The following is a 12,791-nucleotide window of genomic DNA, read 5'->3' as shown; positions in this document are numbered from 1 at the left end:
GCACACACACACACACACACACACTCACACTCCCGTTCCCAGTGCCCCAGTGGGACCCTGTTGGTGCAGGAATCAAAACTGGGTGAAGAGCACGCGAGGCAGGAGTCTGATGTGTCTCCTCTCCAACACCAACACCGCTCCCCCCATGGCAGCCTCGGCTCGAGGGACCCCACTGGGGACGCTCACCTTGATAATCAGCAGCTTGGTGGACGCTTTCAGCTGCGCATGGGCGCTGGTGATGAACATCTTCATAAGCAAGTAGAAGACAGAGCGGTCTCCCCCGATGATCTCGGCCTCAGGGCCTTCCTGAGGGGGGGGGGGGGGGCAGGAGTGACACTGAGAGTCCCAGAGGCCCTGCAGGGCTGGAGCCACAGCACGGTGGGAAGTTGTTTGCCCCAGCACACGGCCAACTTGGGGTTTGATGCCCAGCTAGGGTTTGATCCTCTGAACCCCGCCAGGAGTGACCCCTGAGCCTCAAGACTGATTCCTGAGCACAGAGCCAGGAGTGGTCCCTCAGAACAGAGTCGGGAGTGAGCCCTGAGAACAGTCAGGAATGAGCCCTGAGCAGAGCCAGGAGTGAGCCCTGAGCACAGAGCCGGGAGTAAGCCCTGAGTACCGCCGGATGTGGCCCCAAAACAGAAACTAAGCTAAAAAAATGAACACACAGGCCAGGTGTGTCTTTGCAAGACCCCAGAAAACAGGCCGCAGCCGCTCACCCCAGCACCTCCGTGTGGGCTAACCCTAGAGTTAGCATGGGAGCTACATTGAGACTGGCATCCCCCCAGACCTCCACACCCTGACCTGATGTGCCCTGCTCCCCAGGCTGTCACCATGCCCCCCGCCCATCATAGCCCCATATACACATTCAAACTTTCCAGCAAGAAATCTGGCAAGCGTAGCAATAAAAAAGAAGAGAAAGAGTAAGAAAGAAGCTGAATGCTAAAAATAAATAAAAACTGGAGGTCAGAGCGATAATACAGAGGGGAGGGCGTTTGCCTTGCACACAGCTGATCCAGGTTCGATTCCCAGCATCCCATAATGGCCCCCCAAGCACCGCCAGGAGTGATTCCTGAGTGCAGAGCCAGGAGTGACCCCTGAGCATCGCCGGGTGTGACCCAAAAAGCAAAATAAATAAAGTCACAATGATCGTGAACTCTCTGGCGTTAAATGAAAGGGGAGAGCAGGGCAGAGGGGCCTTGCAGAAAGGAAGAGAACGTTCGAGCCCACTACGGATGCAGGCTGTTAAATGGACCTGATCGAATTCGGGGGCTTTTGGCACTATGTTCTTCAGTCCGTTAGCATTGTAGGTGAACGACTCAAGGCCATGAGAGATGGTGAGAAGTTGGGTGCTCCCAGGGGCCGGCCCGACCCTGGCTTAGCCTGACAGGCAGCAAACACAGAGCTCAGGGGACAGACACTAGGGGCTCTGGATCTGGGATCCCCTCTCCCCCACAATGCACATTAAGCCTCTGCTTTGCCAGAGTGTTCCCCGTATCCTCTGCCGAGTGGGGGACCCGGACCACAGGATGACCACAAGCAGACGGTTCCGCAGCGGTCACCACCACAAGTAAGCAACTGGATTCACCGTGTGGCTCTTGAGACTGAAACAAGGAAACATCACTGAGCACTAAAGGGCTGTGTTTAGGACGGCCTCACAGTATCTGCACTGCGAACCACAATGCCCATAAGCAGAGAGCGGGGAGGGGGGAATTGTCTGCCATAGAGGCAGGGGGAGGGGTGGGACAGGGGGGTGGGGAGGGAGGAAAACTGGGGACATAGGTGGTAGAAAATGCCCAGTGGTGGAGGGATGGGTGTTCAATCCTATGACTGAAATTCAAACATGAAAGTTTTGTAACTGTGGTTCACTGTGATTCGATACAAAATAAATAAATTTTTAAAAAAATTTTAAAAATAAAGGGCCATGTTCCTTTTGTTCTTCTCAAGAGGTGCTCAGTTAAACCTAGTTGCTACTCCAAGACATTCTCAGCCCACCAGGTGCTGCCTCTGAAGTGAGGGTCAGAGAGAGAGGGGCGGAAGGGAGGGAGGAAGGAGCAGCCCAGCCCCCCGCCCCCACCCGGTGGGGCCCCAGAACCCACATGGTGCCAAGGATGGAAGCCTGGTTAAATGCAAACCTCACTAGGGCACGATCCCTATGGGCCTGATATTATTATCCTTTGTTCTTTGTGTTGCTGATGCTGTTCTATTGTTTTTTTTTTTTTGTAAGGCGGGGGGAATGGAGGCCACACCTGGCAGTGCTCAGGCCTGACTCCTGGCTCTGTGCTCAGAGAGTCCTCGTGCAGGCTCTGGGAACAAGATGGAATGGCAGGGATCAAACCTGAGTGAGCTATGTGCAAGGCCAGCGGCCCCCTGCTGGGCTCTCTCCAGCCCCCGTCCACAGGTTCTTGGGACGACACAGACACACAAACCCGCCACCACCAGACAGTGCTGAGAGGGGATACCCAGTGTCCCCAGCAACCACAGGGCTTCCAGAAGGGCCCAGCTGGGAGAGGAGACCCAGCCCAGCCCAGCCCAGCCCAGCCCCGCCCAGCCCCACCCCTACCTGGCCCTTCAGCCACAAGAACTTGCTGGCCGGCAGCTCGAGCGCCACCTGCAGGATATGGTGCTGTAGGACAGGTGGTACCTCCGCTCGGACACCCTGCTCAGAGATGATGCCTGGGGTGGGGGTGGGGGGGGGTAACAGGATAAGGCCAGGCGCAGCCCTCCACAGGCCCAAACCCCACCTGGGCTCTATTCAGAACAACCACCCAGACAAGCCCACATGCCTGGGGAGCCCCTGCCCTGTCCCTTGGCCCACCATAACCCCCCGCCCACACCGATGGGGCAGTTCAGTGCCACAGAGGGTGGAAGGATCCCATTTCCCTTGGCCCTGTGGTCTTGGAGCAGACAAAGCCCTTTGCCCACAGGCGGTCAGCACAGCCAAGGGCCAATGGTACCCGCCAGCTCCCAGGATGGCGTTGGACAGTGGTCATGGGCTTTGTCCCTGAAGCAAAGGCAAAGGGGATGCGGCTGGCCCTACATGGGCACCGCCCACCGCCTCCGCCCGGGGACTTGGCCTCACTCGGCTCTGAGGCCTGAAGGGTGCTAAAGGCACCATCACACCAGTCAGGCACCAGGGGTGCCTCCCTCCTGCTGACACCCGGGGGTGCCTGGCCAGCACCCTCGGCTCTCCCCATCCCACGGCCGGGCCCCAGAGCCCCACCTCGGAGGAGCTTGCTGAAGTCAAAGTTGTACTGAATCACCAAGTGTGGGACCACCTTCTGGTACAGGCAGATGACCTGGAGCAGGGCGGCTTTCAGGAGGATGGTCTCGGCGTCATCTGGGCCGGTCAGGATGGCGGGGGTTAGAAAATGGGCCCCACGCTGGGTCTGCACTCCCGAAACCCAGAACTGCAGACCGGGCCCCAGGGGACGAGGGGTTGGAGGAGGGGCCGGTTGCAGGCTGTGGGCCCAGGCAGGATAGGGGACAGGACATGGCAGGGATGCCCGAATCGCCGCATCAGCATAAGCCACACAGACACAGACACAGACAGACAGACAGACAGACAGACAGACAGACAGACACACACACACACACAAACACACAGAGAGGAAGAATCTACACCTCAGCTGGAAGCCAATCCCTGTACACACAGGCACACACAGACACATACACCCACAGCGGGACCCACATCAGAGGGAGTATGGCGGGTGAAATGGGATACGGGTCTGACACGAAGGCGAGGAACTGGAGAGATGTTAGTTAAGGCATTGGCCTCACACGTGGCTAACCGGGGTTCGTCCCACCAGGCGTGATCCCCTGAGCAGAGCCAGGAGTCAGCCCTGAGCACGGCCAGGTATGGCCCCAAACATCAAGACACATAAAACCAAGCAGGGCCATAACTGGCTACGCCAGGATCGCACTCGAGGCCCTTGGCGCTACCTCGCCACCCTGAGAGTCATGGCCTCAGAGGCATGGGGCGGCCGAAAGCCTGGGCCTCCTAAAGCAAACCCCCACACCGATTCGGCCCACTGCCTCTTTACAGGAAAAAAATCCCACTCTGCACCCCCCGGAAATTCACTTCTCCATGCAGACAGAGTTCCCTAGGGTACCCATGGCTACCTCCTTCCCCTGGATCATGCCAGCACTGGGGTCCAGAGGAGGGATGAGAAGCACACCCCAAAACCCCCTCATGTTGTAATTTACAGTAATTCCACTCTGACTTTTTTTTTTTTTTTTTTTGCTCTTTGGGTCACACCTGGAGATGCTCAGGGGTTACTCCTGGTTCATGCACTCAGGAATTACTCCCGGCCATGCTCGGGGGACCACAAAGGATGCTGGGAATTGAACCCGGGTCGGGCCGCGTGCAAGGCAAACGCCCTACCCGCTGTGCTATCACTCCAGCCCCACCACGCTGACTTTCTAATAACAGCAAGTGAGGACACATCCCTGGCCAGCAAAGGCCATCCGAGGAGTGTCCGCCAAGGGTGGCCTGTGGCACGCTACCGAGAACAGGCATTGTGAGAAACACACTCTGTGTGGAGAACAGGCCCCTGTCAGACACGCTCCATGTGACTGTGTGTGGAGAACAGGCCCGTGTCAGACATATTCCATGTGACTGTGTATAGAGAACACGTCCGTGTCAGACATACTCCATGTCGGACAAGCTCCATGTGTGTCTGCATGTGTCAGCAGCATCCCACAGGCCCTTACCGTGCTGGGGAGCCACACCTGGGCCCGCACCCTGCTCGCCCTTTTGCTTTTCCCGCTGGTCGTCCTGTTTCGCCTCATGCTTCACCAGTGACTGCCAGACCCACACAATAGTGTTGAGATCTGGAAAAATCTAGAAGGAAAAATTTAAAAAGAAACAGTCATATTATATTGTGAAGAAAAACTGAGGAAAGAAAAAACAGAGAAGAGGCAAAAGCTTCTGGGGGTGTGTGTTAAGGTATTTATGGGGGGGGCACTCGGGAAGGTGTTTGCACACGTCAGTATGTGTGAGGTGTGAGGATTTGAGTGTGTGAGAATGTGTGTGAGGGCATTTGCATGCAGTGTGGTGCAGTTGTGGGTTGCAGATGTGAGAATGTTTGTGTATATATGTGTGTGGAGGTGTGAGGGTGTTTATGTGCGTGAGTGAGCCCATTTACGAGGATGTCTGTGGGTACGTGTGTGGGAGTGCGGATGTCTGTCCATGTGTGGGGAGGCGTGAGGGTGTGTGTGTCTGCGTGTGTGGATGTGGATGAGAGGGTGTATGTAACCATGAATGTGAGTGTTTGCGTGAGTGTGTCTGTGGGAGCTTGAGGGTATTTGTGTGTGGTCTTCTGTGTGTGCCTGTGTGTGGGACAGTATGTGTGTCTGTGGGTGTGAGGGTGTTTGTGTGTGGTTGTGTTTGTGTGTGTCTGTGGGTGTGAGGGGTGTTTTGTTACGTGTGAGGGTGTCTGTGTGAATATGGGTGTGGGGGTGATGGTGTCTGTGGGAGTGAGGGCGTTTGTGAGCATGAATGTGAGTGTCCGTGAGTGTGAGGGGGTGAAAGAGAGAGAGAGAGAGAGAGAGAGAGAGAGAAAGAGAGAGAGTGTGTGTGTGTATGTGTGTGTGTGTGTGTGTGTGTGTGTAAGCATGCACACAGATGAGTCTGAGTGGGTGGAGCATGTGCAAGAGCTGATGCTGACAGCGAGTGGATGAAAGCCTGGACAGAAGTGAGACAAGGCTGTGCTTGTGAGGACAAACCTGCATCCCAGGAAACTGCTCTCCTGGGGTCCCCCCCACCCCAGCAGACATGGCCTGGGGGAGCAGTAGGCCCACAGGGGGGCCAAATGAGCCGCGGCGGGCTCAGCTCTAACTCGGTCCTCAGGGCAAGGGGCCTCTAGCCTGTTGGCTTCCCTGGCGCCCACCTTGCTCAGGGCTTCCCGGAAGAGGCGCACGAAGTCATCCATCATGGAGGCCGAGTAGAGGCCAGACGCCGGCCAGCCCTCACTGCTCTGGCAGAACTCCACCGTCTTCAGGGCACGCCTCAGGATCCCCAGCAGCAGGGACAAGGCTGTGTGCTTCACCGCCCTGCTGTCCAGCTGGGAAGACAAGGGGCACCCGCCGCGGTCAGGCTCCGGGTGCGGGAGGTGGTCCCAGAGCAAGGCTTGGCCCGAGAGAAGGTTCTGGAAGCGGGGCGACCGCTTACGTTGAGGGCCTGGGTGAACATGGTCTTGTTGCACACCAGTGGCGCTGTGGTCACCATCACCATGGCCAGCAGCCGGGGCAGCGGGATGAACTCGCGGGTCTGGAAGGCGCGGGAGATGTCGGGCTGGGCCTCGTAGATCTGCGGGAGATGGGCAGGATCGGGAGCTGGGTCAGGGGAGAGGGGGCGGGCGCCCACTAGAGACCGCCCCCCTCCGGCCCGCTGGCAAGGCCCTTCTCGCCACCCGTCCCACCCGCCGTCCACCAGCCCGGGAGATGACAGGTCCCTGGACCGGCTCAGCCTGCAGCCCCACACCCAGCCCCCCGTGGACTCCCCGTGTGGCCATGCCCACCTTGCTCAGCAGCCGGATGTTGTTGGTCCACGCGGCCTGGGCACGCGGAAGGAAGGAGAACGTCACCTCCTTGAAGTACTTGTTGAGCAGGTCGGGGCACACACGCAGGATACTGACCACCAGCTCGGCCACCAGCTCGTCAGCCGGCGCCGTCTTCAGACCGAGCAGCAGATGCAGGAGCGTGAGGTTGCCGCCTCTGGGGGAGAGTGGGGCTCAGAGGTGCTGGGAAGTCCCTGCCAGCCCTGCCACCTCCACCCCCCCCCCACCCCCCCGCTGCCAGCACCCCCTGCTGGGTGTTGAGGAAGAGGATGAAGAGGGACTCCCCCTGTCCCCTGCCCTCTGCTGCAGAGTCAGGCTCAGGACACTTCCGAGGGGCTGTGTTGATGTCATGTGAGACCATGTGTGCAGGTTTCTGCACACAGTGTGGAACCAAGCAAGGACGTCCGTGTACACCCGTGTGGGGGTATGAGGGTGTCTGTGGGCATGAATGTGAGCTCCTGTATGAGGATGCCTGGGGGTGCATGTGCGGGTGAGGGTGTCTACGTGTGACTGTGGGTATGAGGGGGTTTGCTTGTGTAGCTATGGGTGGTGTGACTGTGTGGACGGTGTTTGCACGCAGGACTGTGAGGGGCTGAGACTGTGGGGGTGCAGGTGCGTGCATGTGCAGTCGTGTGGGGATGTGAGGGTGTGTGACCGTGGTGGGTGTTTGTGTGAGTGTGTGTGACAATGTGTGGATTCATGTGACTGTGAAGGGGTGAGATTGAGGGTGTGTGTGAGGGTGTTTGCATGTGTAGTTAAGGGGGGTGCAGGTATCTGTGTGTGTGGCTGTGGGGGGTGAGGGCGTGTAACTGTGGGCCTGAGGGTGTTTGTGTGAGTGTGTGTGACAGCATCTGCATGTGTGACTGTAAGGGGGCGAGATTGCGAGTGTGAGTATGTTTGTGTGTGAGGGTGCTTACATGTGTAGTTGTGGGGGGGGGTGAGCGTATCTATGTGTGTAGCTGTGGGGGTGAGGGTGCATGACTGTGGGCCTGAGAGTGTTTGTGTGCGTGAGTCTGACAATGTGTGTGTTGAGTGCAACTGTCGGGGGTGTGAGTGTGTGTGGCAACATTTGCGTGTGTGACTGTGAGGGGGTGAGATTGTGAGTGTGAGGGTGTTTGCGTGTGTAGCTATGGGTGGCGTGAGTGTGACAGTGTCTGCATGTGTGACTATGGGGGGAGGTGAAATTGTGGGTGTTTGTGGGTGAGGGTGTTTGCATGTGTAGTTGTGGGTGGGGTGAAGGTGCCTGTGGGTGTTGTGTATGACAACACATGAATGTGAGGTTGTTTGTGAGGATGTTTGCGTATGTAATTAGAGGGGTGAGGGTGTCTGTGTGTGTGACTGTGGGGAGTGAGGGTATGTGAGTGTGGGCCTGAGGGTGTTTGTGTGAGTGTGTCTCACACTGTGTGTGCATGTGACTGTCAGAGGATGTGAGTGTGTGTGACAGTGTCTGCATGTGTGACTCTGAGGGGCTGAGATTGAAAGTGTGTGGGTGTTTGTGTGTGAGGGTGTTTGCATGTGTAGTTGTGAGCAGGGTGAGGGTGTCTGTGTTTGTGACTGTGGGGGGGTGAGGGTGTGTGACTGAGCATGAGGGGGTTTGTGTGAGTATGTGTGACAATGTCTGCATGTGTGATTGTGGGGGTGAAATTACGGATGCTTTTGTGTGAGGGTGTTTGCATGTATAGTTGTGGGGGGTGCGGGTGTCTCTCTGTGTGGCTGTGGGGGGTGAGGGTGTGTGACTGTGAGTCTGAGGGTGTGATGTGTGTGTGACAATGTGTGTGTGACTGTGAGGGGGTGAGACTGCAAGTGTGAAGATGTTTGTGTGTGAGGGTGTTTGTGTATGTAGTTGTGGGCGAGGTGCGGGTGTCTGTGTGTGGCTGTGGGGGTGAGGGAGTCTGTGTGTGTATGATAATGTCTGCATGTGTGACTGTGGGGGGTGAGTGTGACAGTGTCTGCATGTGTGACTGTGAGGGGCTGAGACAGCAAGTGTGAGTGTGTTCATGTGTGAGGGTGTTTGCATGTGTAGTTGTGGGGAGTCTCTGTGTGGCTGTTGGGGTGAGGGTGTCTGTGTGTGTGACAATGTCTGCGTGTGTGACTGTGGGGTGTGTGTGTGTGTGAGATGGTGTTTTGGGCACAGAAACGAGGCTCTGCAGGAGGGCGCCCGGCCAGGGTGGCCCCTGAACCTGAGAGAGAACGCACGGCTTCCTGTTTACCAACCTCACGTCCGACTTGGGGGGGTTGTTATTGGCTGGGGGCCACACCTGGCAGTGTTCAGGGGTTCCTCCTGGAAGGGCTCAGGAGACCACGCCAGGTACCAGGGCTCGGACCCAGGTGAGCCACATGCCAGGCGAGCACCGTGCCACCGCGCTCTCCAGCTTCCTTTCCAGCCTTCCTCCTGCCAAGTGCCATCCCAGGCAGGCACCGGGAATGCCAAACACACCAGCCTCCCAGCACATTTCCGGCTCAACCAACCGACAAGCAAACCCACACGCCTGGGGTGAGGAGCTGTCACCCAAAGCCGGGGCAAAGGGACAGCGGCAAGGGATGATGGGGCATTTCAGAGAAGGACCACCAAGGAACGCTTCCTGGAGGAAGTGACCTCTTCGGGGAAAGAGGGAGGGAGAAAGGGAGAGAACAACGGAAGGATCGGAAACCGCATGTTTCCACTCTCTCAAAGCGTCCCACCAACACCCCCACAAACACTGTATCCTTCCTCTCCCTAAGCACAAACTGTTTGTCTGTTGCCCATGGTGGCAAAACTTTTTACTAATCCAAATTCTACGCGCACATACCCACATGGACAGGCTGATTCAACGTCCTGCTTCAACAGGGCTCTCCCCAGGGAGGGAAACGCATGTTTGTTTTTTTTTTTTTTGCTTTTTGGGTCACACCCGGCAATGCTCAGGGGTTACTCCTGGCTTTGCACTCAGGAATCACTCCTGGCGGTGCTCGGGGGACCATATGGGATGCTGGGGATCGAACCCGGGTCGGCCATGTGCAAGGCAAACGCCCTACCTGCTGTGCTATTGATCAGCCCCCGAAACACATGTGTTTTAAGCCTCGCATCGTATTATACAAGACTGGAAAAGCCCATTGCTGTATTTGAGCAGGAAACGTATTCATTCTTGCCGCTAGGGGACAAGCTATACTGTCACCAACTCAAGGGCAAAGAAAAATAAAGGAAAAGAAAAGAAAAGAAATGATCTGGCAAGTTAATTCATGGAGAATAAATAAAGCTCCAGAAGTAGAAAGAGGGGCCAGAGTGATAGCACAGCAGGTAGGATATTTGCCTTGCACAGAGCCAGCCGGGGTTCAATCCCCGGCATCCCATATGGTCCCCCAAGCACCACCAGGAGTAATTCCTGAGTGCAGAGCCAGGAGTAACCCCTGACCACCACTGGGTGTGACCCAAAAAGGCCAAAAAAAGAAGTAGAAAGAATGAAAAAAGTTCCAACCACACCCTCCCCATTCTGAAGGACTCAGAACTCCTGATGGGCTGAAATGAAATCACAAAGTTGGTTCACTGATCCTCCCATCAAAATGCCAAAGGGACAAAAACCAAGGGTAACCTGGGGCAGGGGAGATAGTCCAGTGGGCAGGGCCCTTGCCTCACACACATCCGCCCAGGGTCAATCCCCAGCCCAGGGTCTATCCCTGGTACCTATGTGGTCCCCAGAGCACAAAGCCATGAGGGACCCCTGAGCATGGCTGGGGGGGCCCCCAAATGAGCAAACAAATACATCAAAGAGCTACAAGACAGAGCAGCAAACAACAGAATTCTACATAGGCTTCCATGGTCAGTTAAACAAAGGTCAGTGCCAGAGCTCGGCAGGACAAGGAAACAGGCCAACTCCGGATTTCCAAACTGACGGGATGGTGCGACTAACAACGGAAACTTCAACTGCACAAACAAAAACGGCTGGATGCAAGCTGGGGTCAGCTTAGCTCCGAGCTTGGACCGTGGAGGCCGGGTCCCGGGGGCAGAGCCGAGCCCCATGAAGAATGGGGTGAGGTCTGACATCCCCCCACGCTCTGTTCCCACTTCTGCAGGTCAGAGGACTCATCGTACCCCCGCACCCCTGGGGGGAGCGGTTGGGTCTCAGGGTCCCAGCCCAACAGCTGGATCCGGCAGACAGGCAAGTCCCCGCCCACCCCATCCCCTCAGGAAGAGATGACCGTTCACCACCGGCGCAGACGCCCCAGGTGTGCGGACACACACACTCGGGCCCCGGGGATGCTCCCCGTTACCTGCCAGAGGTGCCCAGGGTGGCGTCGTAGAAGTTGATGCCGTGCTTGAGCGAGCAGCAGAGGTCCAGGAGGAAGGTGTGCACCAGCTCCCTCACCATGCGCTTCCCCTCGGCCGCTGCGGCCGCCTGCAGGACACAAAGGGGGGCGGGGGTAGGAGGGGAGTGAGAACCCAACTCTCTTACCTCACCCCCGTCCACCTCGGTGCCAGCCAGAGTGTCCTGCGGATGTATATGACCGCTTGTTGAGAGGGGGGAGCTTGAGGCCACACCCAGTGGTGTTCAGGGCTTACTCGGGGCTCTGTGCTCAAGGATCACTCCTGGAGGGGCTCGGGGATGCAATGGGGATCAGCTGTGTGTAACACAAGCACTCTGCCTGCTGTGCTACCTCTCCAGCCTCTAGGAAGGTTTTCTGTCCAATACTTGATAGTACCCCAAACACACACCAAACACAGTAACAACAAAGTCTCACGATGGAGACGTTACTGGGCGTGCTCGAGCAAATCGATGAACAACGGGAGGACGGTGCTACAGTGCTACCCCAAACACACAGACAAACACAGACAGACACACACAGGCAGACACACACACACAGACACACACACACACACACACACACAGAGAAGAGAAAAACAGACTCAAGTAAGCCCACTGGACAAAGAAGGGACCATTATGACAATGCTAGCTGGAAATGATCACTCTGGATGAGAACTGAGTGCTGAAAGGAGGTGAAGGGACAAGGGACAAACATGAGAACCTTTTAGCACCTGTATTGTAAACCATAATGCCCAGAAGGTGGCGGGGGGGGGGGGGGGTGGGGGGGTGGGGGGGGAGGGAGGGAGGGAGAGAGAGAGAGAGAGAGAGAGAGAGAGAGAGGTGTCTGTGTCTGCGGGGGGGGGGTGAAGGGAGGGAAACTGGGCACAATGGAGATAGAGAGAGACACACAGAGAGAGACAAACACACACACACACACACACACACACACACAGAGGTCTGTAGAGGGGGGGTGATGGTAGGAAAACTGGGCACACTGGCTGTGTGAAATGTACCCAATGGGTCTTGAGACATTGTATGACTAAAACCCAATCAAGAAAGACTTTGCAACTGTGTATCTCACAGTAAAGAGGGCGAGAAAGAGGGAAAGAAAGGGGGAAAAAAGGAAAAGAAAGAGAAGAAAGAGAGAAAGAAAGAGAAAAGAGAAAAAGGAAGAAAGAAAAAGAGAAAGAAAGCAGGCAGGCTCTGGCAGGCACCAGGCAGGGGGGAGCTCACGGCCATTCCCACAGGGAGGCGGGCGCAGGAGGAGGAGCAGGAGGACCCAGAGAGAGACAGGCGGAGCAGGTGCCCCAGGAGATGAGGACAGGCTGTCCCCTGCACAGCGCCCCCCAGAGAGACGCCGAGGGTAGGGGGCTGGAGCAACAGTCCAGCAGGGAGGGCGCTGACCATGTATGCGGCCAACCAGAGTTCGACCCCCGGCATCCCACAGGGTCCCCCAAGCACCGCCAGGAGCGATTCCTGAGTGCAGAGCCAGGAGGAACCCCTGAGCCTTGCTGGATGTGAACGCCCCACACCCCTAGGGGAAAAAAAAAATAACTGAACGAGGAAATGCAATGTAATAAAGGTATGAGGGGAGACACACTTAGATCATCTCTGACCTCAGACTATATGGAGGAGGAGGACAGAGATCTCAGGAAAGAAATCCAAGGGGGAGGAAGAAGAGGAGGTAGGGAAGTCACGGGGAAGCCGGGGTCAGGGGCCCCGGGGACATCAGTCACGTGGGGGAATGGACATAGGACATAAGGACGGAGGCAGACCACAGAACAGACAACACTGACACCACAAGACCCAAACCACACCAGTACACTTCACAAGAGGCTGTGAGGGGCAGGCTGGGGTGGGGGGGGGGGGAACCTGGGGACACTGGTGATGGATCAACTACCTATAACTTTGTAAATTACAGTCCTTTAAAAACCTTCTTAGGAAAAAAGACTAGAAA

General features: G+C 56.6%; 1 protein-coding gene across 1 annotated transcript in view; it reads right to left on the bottom strand.

Moving 5' to 3' along the window:
• Window positions 1-12,791, bottom strand: part of URB1 (URB1 ribosome biogenesis homolog) — a 46,569-nt gene that overhangs the window by 24,633 nt on the left and 9,145 nt on the right. The window contains exons 8-15 of the mRNA XM_056109223.1: window positions 10,803-10,927; window positions 6,519-6,714; window positions 6,170-6,307; window positions 5,889-6,062; window positions 4,711-4,840; window positions 3,221-3,337; window positions 2,561-2,673; window positions 187-306 (exon numbers count right to left, since the gene is read on the bottom strand). Of these exons, the coding sequence (XP_055965198.1) occupies window positions 187-306; window positions 2,561-2,673; window positions 3,221-3,337; window positions 4,711-4,840; window positions 5,889-6,062; window positions 6,170-6,307; window positions 6,519-6,714; window positions 10,803-10,927 (1,113 nt within the window). The remainder of the gene's footprint in view (window positions 1-186; window positions 307-2,560; window positions 2,674-3,220; window positions 3,338-4,710; window positions 4,841-5,888; window positions 6,063-6,169; window positions 6,308-6,518; window positions 6,715-10,802; window positions 10,928-12,791) is intronic.

Source organism: Sorex fumeus, unplaced genomic scaffold (genome assembly GCF_029834395.1).
Source record: "Sorex fumeus unplaced genomic scaffold, SorFum_2.1 ptg000265l, whole genome shotgun sequence".
Classification (NCBI taxonomy): domain Eukaryota; kingdom Metazoa; phylum Chordata; class Mammalia; order Eulipotyphla; family Soricidae; genus Sorex; species Sorex fumeus.
This window is presented reverse-complemented; position numbering and strand designations above follow the sequence as displayed.